General features: G+C 44.0%; 1 protein-coding gene across 2 annotated transcripts in view; it reads right to left on the bottom strand.

Annotated features, from left to right (window-relative positions):
* The window catches only part of PITRM1 (pitrilysin metallopeptidase 1), a 33,926-nt gene extending 19,015 nt beyond the window's left edge, over positions 1–14,911 (bottom strand). The window contains exons 1-11 of one of the 2 annotated variants that reach the window (XM_054591581.1): positions 14,761–14,911; positions 11,715–11,817; positions 8,999–9,105; positions 8,548–8,699; positions 7,941–8,055; positions 7,765–7,861; positions 6,460–6,620; positions 3,869–3,995; positions 3,501–3,589; positions 2,558–2,686; positions 1,818–1,931 (exon numbers count right to left, since the gene is read on the bottom strand). In XM_054591581.1, coding sequence (XP_054447556.1) covers positions 1,818–1,931; positions 2,558–2,686; positions 3,501–3,589; positions 3,869–3,995; positions 6,460–6,620; positions 7,765–7,861; positions 7,941–8,055; positions 8,548–8,699; positions 8,999–9,105; positions 11,715–11,817; positions 14,761–14,813 — 1,247 coding nt within the window. In that variant the 5' untranslated portion in view covers positions 14,814–14,911. The remainder of the gene's footprint in view (positions 1–1,817; positions 1,932–2,557; positions 2,687–3,500; positions 3,590–3,868; positions 3,996–6,459; positions 6,621–7,764; positions 7,862–7,940; positions 8,056–8,547; positions 8,700–8,998; positions 9,106–11,714; positions 11,818–14,760) is intronic. The other variant, XM_054591582.1, reaches the window with a different exon arrangement.
* Positions 14,912–15,312: the final 401 nt, after the last annotated feature.

Below are 15,312 nucleotides of genomic sequence, written 5' to 3'. Positions count from 1 at the left end.
ACAGAAAACAAGTGAACAAACTTACAGACACAGGTAGCAGTGTAATGGTTACCAGAGGGGCAGGTAGGTGGAGGGGAGGATGAATGGGATAAATGGGGCCAAATATGGTCCCCATTTGAGAGGAGGCTAAACTTTGGGTGGTGAGCACACAACATAATATACAGATGACATATTATGGATGTGTACACTTGACATTTATATAATGTTATTAACCAGTATCACTCCAATAAATTTAATTTAAAAAAAAAAGAACTTCAAAATTCTCAGAAGAAAACATTGGAGTAATTTTTCATAATCCTGTGTTAGGCAATGGTTTTAAGTGACACTAAAAGCACAAGTAACTAACGAAAAAAACAGGTAAATTGGACAACATCAAAAGTAAAACCTTTTGTGTTTCAAAGGACACAATCAAGAAAGCAAAAAAACCAAACAAACAATATAATGGGAGAAAATATTTGCAAACCTGTATCTGATAAGGGCCTTGAATCCCAAATATTTAAATAACTTTTACAACTGAAATATTTACTCTAAAAAAACAAATTACCCAATTTAAAAATGGATGAGGAATATGAATGTACATTATTTCAAAGATACACAGTGGCCAATAAGCACATGAAACAATGCTCAAGATCATTAATCACTGGGTAAATGCAAATCAGAACTTCACATCCACCAGGATGGGTATAACAATGCTGAACCAAAAAATTAGATCCATAAGGACTTGACTGTCCTAAAGGTTAGACAATTTGGAGCTCTCATACATTTTGGGTGGGGTTTAATATGGTGTAGTCACATTGCAAAACAGTTTGCTAAGAAATTTCCTCTAAAAATTAAACATAGGGGGAACCCCCCCAAAACCTAATTATCTTCTGGAGGGCGGGCCCCTTGCAGTACAAGCCTACCGTACTAGGTAAGTGAACTAGGAACCCTCCAATTTACCAGCTGGTGTTGTGAGAAGCTGTGTTCAGTTTCGGTGAAATGTTTTTGAAGACTCTTTCAACACATTTGCCCCTTTCATGGTGGATGACTTACGAGCACATCTGCCCACACCGTGCTAAGTGTTCAGCAGTTTTTGACCAAAAAACAGCATGACCCCCGTGCCCCACCCTCCATGTTCACCTGATCTTGCCCTGAGCAACTTTTATGTTTCCCGAGCTGAAAAAAGTCCTCAAAGGGAAACATTTTGCTGATGTGGAAGATGTGAAACAAAAAGCAGGAGAGGCCCATAAAGGCATCAAAATCGACATGTCCGAAAAGTATTTTGAGGAGTGGGAGAAACATCTTAATAGGTGTATTACATAAAATGGAGAGTACTTTAAAGGTGACTGAAGTTTAAACATGTAAGAATAAATGCACAACTTTTTATAAATAAATTCCTTTTTTTGCGGGGGGCGGGGGGGTCGCCCCTCATATAGCAGTACCACATTATGCAGAAATTTCGCTCTGGGTTATCTGGGTTATCTAGCCAAGAGAAAAGAGAACATGTCTCCACACAAAAACTTGTACATAAATGTTTACAGCAGCATTATTCATCCTAGCCTCCAAAAACAGTGGAAACAACCCAAATGTCTATCAAGTGATGAGGGATAAACAATGTGGTATATTCAAGCACACAATATTATTTAGTAATAAAATGGACTAAAGTACTACAATAAATGTTTTTGCAGCAAGGGAGCAGAGATAATATTTAAAGCAACTGTAAAGAAATACATGTTTTATTATATAGAGATGACTACGCAATGGAGAAGGCCTAGCTCCTTGCTAAAGTATTCAGGTACTGATAAGGCAAGCGAATTGGTGCAAAAGGCCATACATACGTGATGACATCATCAATCGTCCTGTCAATTATGTCTTGGACTGTCTGAATGTCCTTTTCTGCGATCCCCTGCAGGCCCACGCTGAAGTAGGCCTCCCTCGTGTAGCCATTGTATCTAGAACAGGAAAGTTGATCATGCATTAGAGTCCACATGGATTCCATCACTACCTTACCTTGTGCTTCATTTACAGATCAAATACGCTGCAGGCCAGAGCTAATAACACTGAACTCCCAAGTCCTCCAGGGCAAAGCTAATGAAAGTATCCTCATATACTTGCTTCTCAGACATGAGTGGTTACACTGACATCACACCTTTTTAACATTTCTAAACTCCCTACAACTTAAAACTTCAGAGCTATGACAAATTAAATCTAAAAACAGGAAACTGCTCAGTTTTACAAAAGTTTAAGATTTCAAAGAATATTTAATGACCTGACTTTTAAAACAGATAGCAGTGTGCCATTCTGCGTTCTTTAACTAGCTGTTTTTTCCAAATCCCCCCTGCAGGGGACATAAGTAACTGCTATTAAAACCATACGCCGATGCACAGGTCTGTGCTGGGGCAGGAAGGCGCCATCCTGTTGCTGTGGGATGTGAAGCATCCTACCTCCCTGGCCCCACCCACGAGATGGCAGTAACCCTCGCTCTAGTCCTGACAGACAAAAGTGTGTCCAGACATTGTCAAATGTCAGAACTGCCCCCAGTGGTGAACAACTCACCCAATCGGACAATAAAACTTACCCAACGTCAGGAGAAAAGTCTGTGCCAAGTCCAGATTCAATTAAGGCTTTGTAGAAGGGCGAGTTGGGCCCACCGATCAAGAGTGAACACAGAAGATTTAATGTGAAGGCTTCAAATGTGTCAGTGATGCTTCATTTAAAGGGGGTCAGTCAAGGGGTGCAAGAAAAAGAGAAAACCAATATCCTTTATAAATGTTTTTGAAATTATTAAAATCACTACTACATTGACACTTATTTCCAAAGAAGCTGAAGTTCTACTAGAAATTCTTGCATTTCGACTTCTATTTTAATAGTTACATCAGCGAAAGAGTTTTTATTTTTTTGAACGCTTTTATACGCTGGGGCTTTCTTGGGAATTCCAGGCCATAGAGTCAGTTTAACTGCGCATCAAATGCTACGGCAGGAGAGGGTGCCAGCACTCTGACCTATGACTTCAGTTCTAACCGCACTGTCACACTGCGCAGCAGATAAGAAACAGTGCAGAGATGGTGCAACGCCCTCAGCCGTGTAGCTTCTGAGGGCAGACGGCCCTCCTGGATGGAGCGAGACAGGGCTTCTTCCTGTCCCCCCAACACACACCCTCCAGGTGTCCAGGTCTCGACAATTACATGGAGTTGTGTATGCCACATATTTTTCTGAGGCAGCCTTCACAGTGCTGCGCTCACACTCAGAGGCACCTGTGACCCCAATGGTACCAACTGCTGTTCAGAGCCAACTTTTTTCTAGGAATGAGCTTTATAATGCAATGAGGAAGTAAGTTACTTTTCTTTGGAATGACCACCCAAAGCGATTTCCCCTCATACTACCCCAGATGTTAAAAACTCTGCTGACGTCCATCACCAGCTAGAACCCTGAATCCTAAACACCTGCCCATTCATACCTGACGGAGAACTCACTCCAGCCCTGCTCACCTGCATTTCTCCCACTCTCACAGGGATACTTACTCAGGTAAGAGGAAGCTGACACTGACGGTTGTTTGTTTAGAGGAACTTGAGGCCAGGGAGTCGGGGGCGCAGGTGATCTGAAACTCCCTCTGTAAAACCACACAATGCGTGAAGTAGGCACAGCGTATGGACGAAGGGGTTTAAACTAGTACAGATTATCTAGGGGAATAAAATGGTCTAAGGAATGTTTTTCACTAAATTAACTTTCTTTTCAAACAATAACCATCCTTAGGCTTGAGAATATCTTACAGATACAGCAGAACTCACAACCACATTTGAAATCCTGTTATTAACACACAGTTGGAGTCCTCATATCCATCTATTAACGGGTTGGTAAAACACGGAGTATCCTCTGGGCAGGCACTCACCGGCTTATCCCAAGGCTTCTGAGCTGGGACTGCGGTGCTTGGCTCAATTTTCTGAAATTTACTCAGGGCCTCTTCATGAATTTGTTTCAGATGCTGTTCTAGTGGGAAATTACCGTAAGTGAAGAACCTAAGAATTTGACAGAACATATTAGTCTATTTTAGTTCAAAAAAATAGAAATCAATACAGATGGCTTTTTGTATAAGCAGAGGGTATGCATATATACAGCGGCTGACAACAAGCAAACTCTCAAGTGGAAATGAACTTTATAGAGGAATACATTTGTTTTCTACTTAGTTTAACTATAAACACCAAACAGAAGTTTTTGCTCTTTTTATAAGATAGGTGATTCAAACAGAACACAAGTTGTACAGAATGAATTTAATTACATGTAAATTGGCAATAATTGCTCTTTATTTTAAATCTATTATAAAGCTGCTATAAGTCACAAATAAATTTCATGGTAAGCTGCTTTGTGACCTTGGCTACAGCAACACAATAATCCATCTAAGACTGAAAGATAAAGAATGTCACAAAGTTCTATTTTAGGTCATAAATTTCAGGTTACATGTGTTTTGAAATCATTGCATTTGTTCATCCAGGGGAAAAAGGTGACAATGACAGAGTTGATCTTCTCTGATATAATGTTGTCTGAGCTATGGCTAAAATTTTGGGAATGAGTATCTTAAAGATCCTTAGAAAATGTCCATGGAAAGGTTTAGAAAATGATGCCCAGTAGCGGTGGCCGCCCTGATGCCGTGCACACACTGGCCTGTCACTGCTTGTCCCTGTTAGTCATAGAGCACCTTGGGAAAGGACTACCTGCACATCTGCAGCAAAAGGAGCCTGGATTTTGGGTGGGGAGACAGAAAATAAAGAAGCTACCGAAGACTAAAAACTGTCAGAAAGGCAGGATGAGCCTAAGGGAGCTCCCTTGGGCCACAGCTGGGACAATGTGAGCATAGAAAAATAAATTCAAAAAATCAATTGGTCTCTCACCTCAGATACATACATCAAAATATAGGAATTCCAAATATGTGTATGAGGTCCTAATGATATTAAAAATAAAATAAACCAAACAAAGCTAAAAAGAAAAGCATATTGTCATTGGAGGAGCGACTGCCACCATGTTCTCCCAAAACTGGAGAGCCAAGGGAAGCAGGCACCCTGCCTTTCCCATCAGAATCCTACCCTCAGGGCAACCCACAGCCCTGCCTCCGGGGGAAGCTCTTCTTTGCAGAAGCCCAGCTAATATACATAGAAGAATTCTTTAGAAATCTTTGCAAACTCCACTGAAGGGACTGCTCCAGGCAACAATCATGAATGAGTATGAGAACCATGAACAGGTGATAAGGAACTCAAAGTCCACAGAACAGAAGCTTTTGCTCTTTTTATAAGACAGGTGATTCAAACAGAACACAAGTTGTACAGAATGAATTAATTAAATGTAAATTTGGCAACAATTGCTCTTTATTTTAAATCTATTAAAGGACTACCTGATTACTGGCCTGGGGCTCTTAGGAAACAACTTTACAGTGGAGGGGTCCCCATCAATGTAGGAACCTGCAAACCAGCTGCAGCTTCCCCACTAGGGTAAGCAGGTCTAAGACTGATGCGGCAGGTATGCAGGCATCACCAGTGAATGTGAACCAAGTCTTTGGAGCCGAGTCCAGCTTTTAGGAAACACAGGAACACGTCCACCAATGCTACAGATTGGCAATCGTGCACCCTAGAAGGTGACAAAATCCAGATGCAAGCTGCCTACTCTCTTCTATTTCAGTGAAAACAAAGCAGGACCCTGTCCTACATGAAAGGGCTCTTAAGAGACACTGACAAAAGGCAATGTGTGGGCCTCACAGAGACCACAAATTTGGGGAACAACTGGAAAGTCTGAATTTGAGATAAGCAGTAGATGGCTTTAAGCAAGTTTTTTCATTTTCTTAAATATGAAAATGGTATTAATCTTATGTAAGATAATAACCTTATATTCTAGGGTCACACATCCATGTATTGGGGGTAAACCCTCATGTCTGTAATTTCCTTTAAATTATGTTGGTAAAGGAGGTATCCATGTGATAAATGTATGAAAAATCATTATTCTAGTCTCTACTTTTTTGTATGAATGAAAATTTTCCTAATTAAAATTTAAATTTTTTACACTTAATCTTGCGAACTGGCTTTACGTTAGTGTTTTATTTTTAGTGTTCTCTAACACAAGCCATTTATCAGATAGTAAGTACGCAAGGTTTAATATACCTGCAGCCGCCATCCCTGGAGCACTGCTGGGACTGGGCAGAAAGCTTCCCAGGCCACTGTCACGGGGCCCTGTGAGAGGATGGGGCCCGGGCCCTCCTCCAGGAGGTGGAGTCACCACCGTGCTGGGGTGGAGGAGTGGTCACTTCACACTTTTAGACTGAGCGCCCAAGGAAATTAGACAGGCAATCTATGAAGTGAAGAAGCTTGTCTAAATTCACATGGTTCTTAAGCAAACATCTCCTTGCTAAATGTGAGAAGCTTATCATTTAGTGGAAGAATATGCAAACAAGTCAAGCCCTAATCAACCCAGCATCAAACTTTAAAAACAAAACACCACCTGGCATTACTGGGGTGATAATGTGTAGCGTGGAATTGTTTCAGCTGCTCCCATGTGAGGTCTGGGATGCACAACGGGTCACCGCCAGAGATCACCGCATACGTGTGGTCAGGAAGGAGTCGGTTCTGAAGGTGCTGTGAGAATATCCTCTCATTGTCTGTCTTCAAGTTAAAAAAATATACATATATGTAACATAACACACATTATTACAGCACAGTAAGTTAATCACATTCTGGGAGCATATACTTTTAACACCTTGCAAGTAAAACCATCCCAACGGTAAGCAAGGGCATCCACACGGATACTGTTAGCACTCAGTTCACTCAAGATCTGTGTGTGGGATGTAGGAACTGGTTCTCTCAGAAGAGGAGGCACATCCACTTTGCAATATGCACTGGGTAGTGAACAAATGCACAAGCGGGGGCCGCAGGACAGATGTCCTACGCTCCCTCTGCCCACAGGCTGTGCGGGAGGTGTGGTCCCACGAGCATCCAGAGGGAAAACAGTCATGCTAATTTGAGTTTTAAGATGCTGGGAAGAAATGATGCCTAAGCCGAGGACAGAAGGTGGGAAATAGCTGCCAGCTGCAGGAGTGGCTGGAAAGGGGCAGGTCCCCAAAGTCAGGGGGCTGGGAGGACAAGGCCCAGGACGGAGGTGCTCAAACTGTCTGGCCTAGACCTTCCTGTTCCCCAACATTAATGAGCTCCCCAAAGAGCTTCTGGTGATGTGGGTTTCTTGATCTTGTAGGGGTGTGTGTATAATTTTTCTATATTAGAAATTAAAACTGAAAACTCTGCAAAACTACTTATTCATTCATTAACTTAAACTAACGTGTTAACCTGTATGTTTTTAAAAAATACTTTTCGTAACGAAAAAAAGTTATTGAGGAAGTTGACACTGTTTTATATATTTTATGAATCTCTTTTAACGTTGGGCTTCATAGAACACAGCTGGCTTCTCTGCTTCTGTGCTGACATCACACACCACGTAACATGATGTGCGTGAAACCCCACTGCGTGCTCAGCAGGAACGAGGGTGGGAAGGACGTCTTGGTACGGCCATGAAGACAGTTCTCTCACAGACCCCCGCGGATCATACTCAGGGTCCCCAGAACGCAGTTAGAACTGCTCTTAGAAGAGCGGGTTCTGGGATGACCAGGAGCCTGGCTCCCCGCTAATTTAGTAAGTCCCATACCATGAGAATATTAAATGACATCAAAGAATGTCAACTATCTTCCAAACCTACTTATATTTCAGTATTTTACAGAGTAAGATATTAACACAACATAAAAAGGAAAAAACTCACCAACGCTCCCTTCATCTCGTTGAAGACAACCCCTTTGAAGACCAAGGCTGTTCGGGGGTCACTCGGGTTCTCGTGTTCCAGTCGCCATCCCTCCTGCCTAAAAAAGGATGAATAATTAATTATACAACGATAGTGCCTCTAATACTAAAGGCTACAATCAATTAGTCATTACATACCAGAAATCAAGTTCTCGCAAACATGGAAAAAAGGCCGCATCCAAATACACAGACAGGAGGTTCTGGAAGTCCTTGGGGTTTTGTGTGGAAAACGGGTACATAGTATAGTCACTAGCTGAGTGCAAAAGAAAGGGAAGATTTTAAAACATCAGATTTCCATAGGAACCATTGGTCCAGCACCAATTACTACTTCACAGGCCTAGAAAGGTGGCCTGTCTGTGAGGGAACCCAGTTTCTTTGCACTTTAACTGCGCTTGTTAGTAGCACTTCTGTGCACGCCATCAGCCTATTTACTCTATTTCCCCAAATTAAAACTCTGACATCATGACTGTCAACATAACATACTGGTACAAAGGCTAAAGTTTACAGCTATGTTCCACAAAAAACACTGTTCTGACCTTTTCCAGAAAAACCTTGGATGCCTTTTTCCCAAAACTCCAGTTTTTATAATCTAATCATGATGCAGCTTTCCTAAAGGGTTAAATTTCTAACATCTTTCAACTAGACCTGAGAATGGTAAGTTTATTCTTATCTCCAGGGCCCGACTACTCCCCTTCATCTTAAAAACAGACCCAACCGCAGTTCCGGGCCAGAATGTCGGTCTTACCTGTGAAGGCGTTCATAAAAGTGGACAGCGACCTGTTCAACATTTTGAAGAAAGGGTCTCTGCATGGGTATTTCTGCGAGCCACACAGGACTGTATGCTCAAGAACGTGCGGGACCCCGGTACTGTCCATGGGGGTGGTGCGAAACTGCACGCTACAGCCAGGAAAGAGCCACGGAGGGGCATGTTAGCTCACGCCATCCAACAGTCTCTAAATGTGCCATTACCTCGATCACTGGAATTCATTGTTTTAACATGGTAATCTCTCATGAAAATGTCTGTCAACTACAGTATATAGAACCACTGACTGCAACTGTAAACTTTACATATCTGAGAATGTAAATGCACTTAATCTTTTCCTTGTATTTTCAGGGCAGTGTCAGTACCATTACTTTAAACTGTGGTGCTGCTCTAAGGAAAAAAGGGAAGAATGTGCTCTCAGAGTGCCACTCACCTGAACAGGTTATTTGTGTCTTCTCGGGCCAGGTGCAAGTATTTTGCTCCTGTGCCATCATGGCTGAGCTTCACAGCAGTCAGGAACAGTTCAGGGACAGATGTGACCTGAATCAACAACAGGAACATGAAACTAAACTCTATTGGAAAGGCTTTCAGAATGGTTACGTTAAATCCTCTGAGCTGGCTGACCTGCCTTAAACCAGGACAATACCGGAACACTGGCACGTGGGCGCTGAAGGCACATCAGGGACCACCTTGTCCAAACCCTGAATCTCACGAATGAGGAAAGTAAGAGCTAGGCTGACAATAATACACACCTTTCCTTTTTAGAATGTTTAGTATTTGCTAGGCATTTTCTAAACAGTTCACGGTCAGCCGGTGAGGGGAGACGTTCTCACCCCTGTTAAAAATGAGAACACTAAGCAAGAGCCACTTTTCCAAGACTCAGACGCTTGCTGTCACACCAGGCCACCTGAGGAATGAGGGCTTTCACTTGGGATGTCAAAATGAGACAGCATAGGGACTTGGGTCCAGGAATAGAATATACCAGGTGGCTCAGAATCTGAGTTAAAATCAGGTGGTCAGAAGTAATTTGGGATAAGCTGACTACAAAAATGTCTCCATCCCTCCATTCCCTACTCAAATCTCAGAGGTAGCTGATTTTATCTCCCTTCTAACTCGCCTGCTTAAACTACTGAGGCACATGCCCAGTTGATCAAGGTTTGACCTCTACACAACCTTCCTAGGGTGGTGTTAATGAGTAATTCGCCCCTACAGTGCAGACATGGAGATAGCTACCAAGCAACCTGATAAAAGGAAGAAGTCCTAACTGGAAAATTTTACAAGTCAGCCTCTTTTCCCAAAAAGTCAGCCTTTTCATGCAAGCCCTCTCTGTCCTCAGTTTAAAAAAGCAGCCAAACAGAGCCAGCCGCAGAACCAGTTCAGAGGACCTTCCTTTCTTGTGTGCTACCTTCTTTGTGCTTGAGCATAAGCTTAATAAAATTTGTCTGGAAATTTCTCTGGGGGTTCCTCTCAATTTCTATCTTGGGGAAACCAAGAACCCCAGCAAGAACACTCCCAAGAGGTAAATGTTCAAATGGGCCTTAGCCTGAGGCAGCTAGGATGCTTGGGGGACTATGCTCGGTCTCATCTGATTCAGGAAAAGTTCCCAGTGCTGAGCTGGGAATATCACCAGTTACTTGTTCCTAGTGGCGAAGTCCAGGATGATCCAGTAAAAAGGAGCACTCTCTCCTCAAAGGCGGCCATCTCTTTCTGTGTCAGCTTTCACATCAATCTCCACAGCCTCAGTACTGTGCTAGGGCCTCTCTCCTTCAGTCACAACACCTGCTGTGTCACTGTGACAACCACACTGCTATCATCCCCGCTTTTCAGAGGGCATGACAGTAGCTTGTCCACACTGACTATGGCAAGCTACTGGGGGGCAGAGCTTAGAACCCGGAGGGCAGGGGTTGCTGAGTTGTAATTTATAGCTATTAAATTACTTCTATCTCAGAACTTACTATACTTTATAAGAGATGATCAATGTGTTAAAATCAGTAGTACAGTGAGATATCTGCCCCATAACAACTTTCATGGTAACTATTTCTCAGATAAAGATGATCATGGTTTATCACAGTTTCCATAAAACTTGAATAATAGAAGATGGAAGTTAGCTGAACCTATTGTTACAATCATTTCATAACGCATATAAATCCAACCATCATGTTGTATGCCTTAAATTTATACAGTGATGGATATCCATTATTTCTCAACAAAACTGGAAAAAAAAAAAACCCTTGAAAAATAAAAGAATCCACTCCTCCAAGTAAGGCGCTCATCACCATACTGTATTAGAGATCCGATCCCTTGGCATGGCCGCTGGGGCTCACCCTGTCAGGGCTCACCCTCCTAGGACCCTGCCTTGAAGCAGCCCCCCAGCTCTGCCTATGATGCCTTAGAGAGAGATGGTGACTATCCTTCTGAACGTAATTGCCGCCTTCTCTGTAAACACCTCCTTCTCCAGGAACCTTCCCTATCTGCCAGGGAGCAGCCACCCTCTCCTCCTGTCTTCCTTTCGCTCCCCCTGTACTTCCACCATGAAGTTCATCTCACTATCCCTGTACGACAGCAGGAGTCCTGTAGGATGTGAGCTGCTTGCCTCTGTATGTGTCAGTGCGTAAAGCACAGCAGGAAGCCAACAGCCAGGCAGTTACGTGAAGCACAGATTTCTCAATCATTGCATTAAAGAAAAAACAATGTGAAAGTTTAAACAAGGCAAGAACAAAATCAAAATCCATTTTAACACAAACTTAAGTAAATATAGGACCACACTCTCTTTTCCATAGTTCAGAAGCCCAAATGGCTCAAAACCAGCAAGTTTTTGTGTAACTTTGCAGCAAACTCATTTGATGGTAAAAGCTGACCGGAATGGATGTGGGGCACCCAGAGTCTTTACATATCACACTCACTGTGAACGGTCAGATGTCAGGGCATAGAAACATTGATAAGTTTGATTTCTAACATCCGAAGGAGTTCAGAGGAAGGACTGGGCACTTGTACTTAGGAAGTCCTTTCATTTGCAAACTCCACTCACTTGAGCAGCTACAGTGAAGCAGAAGGGAGCCAGGGCCCAGGACACAAAGATGAAAACAGATCAGGGATCCACTCCAAAGGTCCTCACAGTCTCTCACTGAAGAAGTCAGAGCAGCCCTTACCTGGCTCACGGTGAATCCATGGATCTTCTCTCCAACTTCGTACTGCAGCGCCCTCTCACAGGCCTTGGTACTTCTCCACCTCCATGCTCTGAGGCTGGCACTGCTACATTTACAGAGAGTCATCGAAGTTAGAGGATTCGCAGGAAAATGGGCTCACATGGTTCAGCAACGTAAGAAAAATACTGTCATGTAATAACGACAATTCCGAGAAAAAGTAAACCTTGCATCTTCCAACGACATTCCAGAAAACTGATTTCTAGCAGTTTTTTCAATTTGAGTAAACTTTTATCTAAACTCAGCTAAAGCTTCATAGCATCAGCTAATAATTAAACATTGAAAACCTTTATTTGTACAGGTTCATGAATAACCTATAAAAAAATTATGGCACCAATTTCCCTTAGTTGTATTTAAAAAACTTGTCAAAATGGACTTTTCCATCACAGTATCTCAGTAAACTCAAACTACAGTGAAGGTCCAAAACTCACCTAATAAATGGTGAAAATTAAGGACTCTAGTGTTACCAGAAGCTCACACAGCTACTGGGAGTGAAACTGGCACAGTGACTGTGGAACAGCACTTGGCATTACTTAGGTAGCAGTTCACTCACCCTGACATACAAGTATCCCACGCTTTTCAAAGACTGCCTTCTGCCACTTCACTTTAGAGGAGACCTACGTTAGTATGTTTCACTAAACAAAAGAAATCCTGAAGGGATTTTCACTTTTATTTTTTAAAAAAAGGCTAAAATCAGAAGTAGCATCCTGCGTTTGTTTCTCAGGAGCCATTACAGAGGCAGCGTGCTCCCAGAGAGCGGGGAGGGGGCCTCCACCAAGCTCCTTCCGCGGGGACCACACTCAGCATCTCAGCATCAAGCCACCAGGGCTTTGAGCCCGGTCGGTGAACATCTATACTGTATCTCAACTTATTCTGTGCATTCTGGCTTTGACTATATGTTAGTGTTATTTTGGGCTTTACGCGTTAAGTGGTATGATTTGATGGGTTATTTTGGGGGTTAAGACTGCTCAAAAATTCCTTTTTGCTTTATGACATTATGGCTTAGGAAAGGTTTCACAGGAATGTTCTACTTCAGGACCGTGGGGGAAACCTGTAGATGTCCCGGAAACCAGTAGCGGAGCACTGGCACACATATACAACCAGGCCAACACCATTCCTAAGAGTCTACCAACAGACACTATTCAATCAATAAATTCAGCTATAAGAATAAATGGGCTACAACTACATGTAACAAAAGTGTGGGTAAGGTAATGCTGAATCAATCAATCAATCAATGAATCAATAATACAAAGGATAAACAGTGTTATTCCAAACAGGTGACACTGTCTTGTAGGAATGTATATACATGGTAAAACTATAAAGGAAAGCAAGGAAGTAATTTCTGTAAACCAGGAGAGAGAGTACATCTAAGAGGTAAGGAGAATTATGACCGACTAGGGGTCATCTTAAACTGGGTAATGGTAACACAACTTGTATTTAAATAAAACTTCTCTCAGCTCTATTACATGTTTTAGACGATTTTCTAATTAACATATCTCACAAAAATTTTTCTTTTAAAGATATGTACAGAAAAGAAACAGTCGATATCAGACAATATTATGGAGATTGCTATAATCGACCAACATTTTCCCTATTGATTAAGCAAATTCTAGAGCTGTGGGATATTTTAAGAGGTGACTTATCATCAAGAACTCAACCCTGAAAAGTAAAACAGCCAAGTGTATGAATAGTCGGGGGCAGCATGGACTCTCCTCCCCATACCACTTTCTGGTAACTGCCTACCCAGATGAATGACGCTCCAGCACTATGCGGGCACCCCAACACACACACCCTTCCTGGGCTAACAGCACCTTAAATGAAACAAGGTTTTGTGAATTCCCATGAAACTAAACTTTGCTTTTTTAAAGTAAGTAAAACATTACACTTTACAAGCTCATAGGACATGACAGTCGTTCACGGATGAAAACTAAATGTAATCTTTTTCCATAACTATAGTCATTTTAAGAAGTTCAAATCCTGGAGGCTACAATTTTATTAAAACATAGCAGCTTCAATCCAAGTACTTCCTGTGGAAGCCTCAGGTCTCTTAAGGACTCTCCACCCACAAAAAAAGGGGGGGGGGACATATTAATGAGACCCATAAACCACCAGCTACTTTTATCACATTATTAAAATCCACATCAATGACCACCTCCACTTCTAAAGCCTTGACAATCTCACTCTGAGGTCCCAGAGAGAAAGGGGGTCACAGAACAATTCCCTGGGCCTGGCCTTGACTGGGTAGGGGAGGCCATAGGAGGGAGCTGCACCCCCAATCAGGAGGGGCTAAGAGCGTCTGTCAGCCAGACCCCGAAACGGTTTTCAAGCTGGGGTCCTGGTTCTTGGAGTTCAGGAGCCCCAGATGAGGAGTCTAAGGGTACTGACGTCCACAGCAAGGAATCTCGGGGTATGAGAGCTCCAGTCACTCGAGGGGTCTAGAAGTCCAGGAGCCGCCGGTGAGGGGTCTCAGGGCACTAGAGCCCCAGGAAAGTGGTCTCGGGGTTAGAGAGACCCAAGAGAGGGGTCTTGGGATGTGAGAGCCATAGAAGGGGAGTCTCGAGATGCGGGAACCCCAGGAGAGGGGCTTCAGGGTACCGGAGGCACAGACAAAGGGTCCTGGGATACAGAAGCCCCAGGCGAGAGATCTTGGGATCCGAGAGCCCCGAGGGAGGGGATCTGGGAGTCTGGTAACCCCATGAGCGGAAATCTAGGAGCCCTGGAGCCCCAAACAAGAGATCGCAGGGTACAGGAGCCCCAGAAGAACGGTCTCGGGGTACAAAAGTCCCAGGCTAGGGTATAAGGGCGAGCGAGTCCCCAGAGTAGAAAGTTGTGGTGTGGCACCTCCTGCCCGAACAAGACCCTGAAGCCTCCCGCCCCGTCCCCGCCGCCAGGCTCGCGTCCGCCGCCCGCCAGCTACCCAGGGCCCTCGCCGCCCCTCTTCTCCACCTCCCCTCCTTCCTTCCTTCCTTCCTTCCTTCCTCCCGCGTCTCACCCGCAGTTCCGCCGCCGCACTGCGCCCGGTAAATGCCCGATGCAACGCCACATGGCTCGTGACCAGCGTGGGGTCAGCGCTGCGACCTACTACTTAATCCCGACGCCAGGGCCGGCCACGACCGCATTGGTCGGCGCCTGGAGCGCCGCCCTCTCTCACAGGCTGGCGAAGAAAAGGCGGCTGAAGGGCGGGCGCCTGTTAGTGAGGGGCGTGCCTGTGCAGATAAGGGGCGGGCCCGTGCTGGCGAGGGGCGTGCCTGTGCAGATAAGGGGCGGGCCCGTGCTGGCGAGGGGCGTGTCTGTGCAGATAAGGGGCGGGCCTGTTCTGGCGAGGGGCGGGCCTGTGCAGATAAGGGGTGGGGGTTGCGTAGATGAGGAACTGGGTTGCTCAGGCGAGGGAGGTTAACCCACTACTCTCCCCACCTGCATTGTTCTGAGAAGACAACACACATGATTTCTAAAATTTCCAAAATACCCATGAGTCCTTGAACCTCACAGAGACGAAAACGCTTAAGGAGCGCAGAGAATGATTGGGCGGGCTGGCACTGCTCTG

The sequence above is a fragment of the Pteronotus mesoamericanus genome, unplaced genomic scaffold (assembly GCF_021234165.1).
Source record: "Pteronotus mesoamericanus isolate MK-2021 breed Mesoamerican mustached bat unplaced genomic scaffold, CSHL_Meso_final scaffold_232, whole genome shotgun sequence".
In the NCBI taxonomy this organism is placed as follows: domain Eukaryota; kingdom Metazoa; phylum Chordata; class Mammalia; order Chiroptera; family Mormoopidae; genus Pteronotus; species Pteronotus mesoamericanus.
This window is presented reverse-complemented; position numbering and strand designations above follow the sequence as displayed.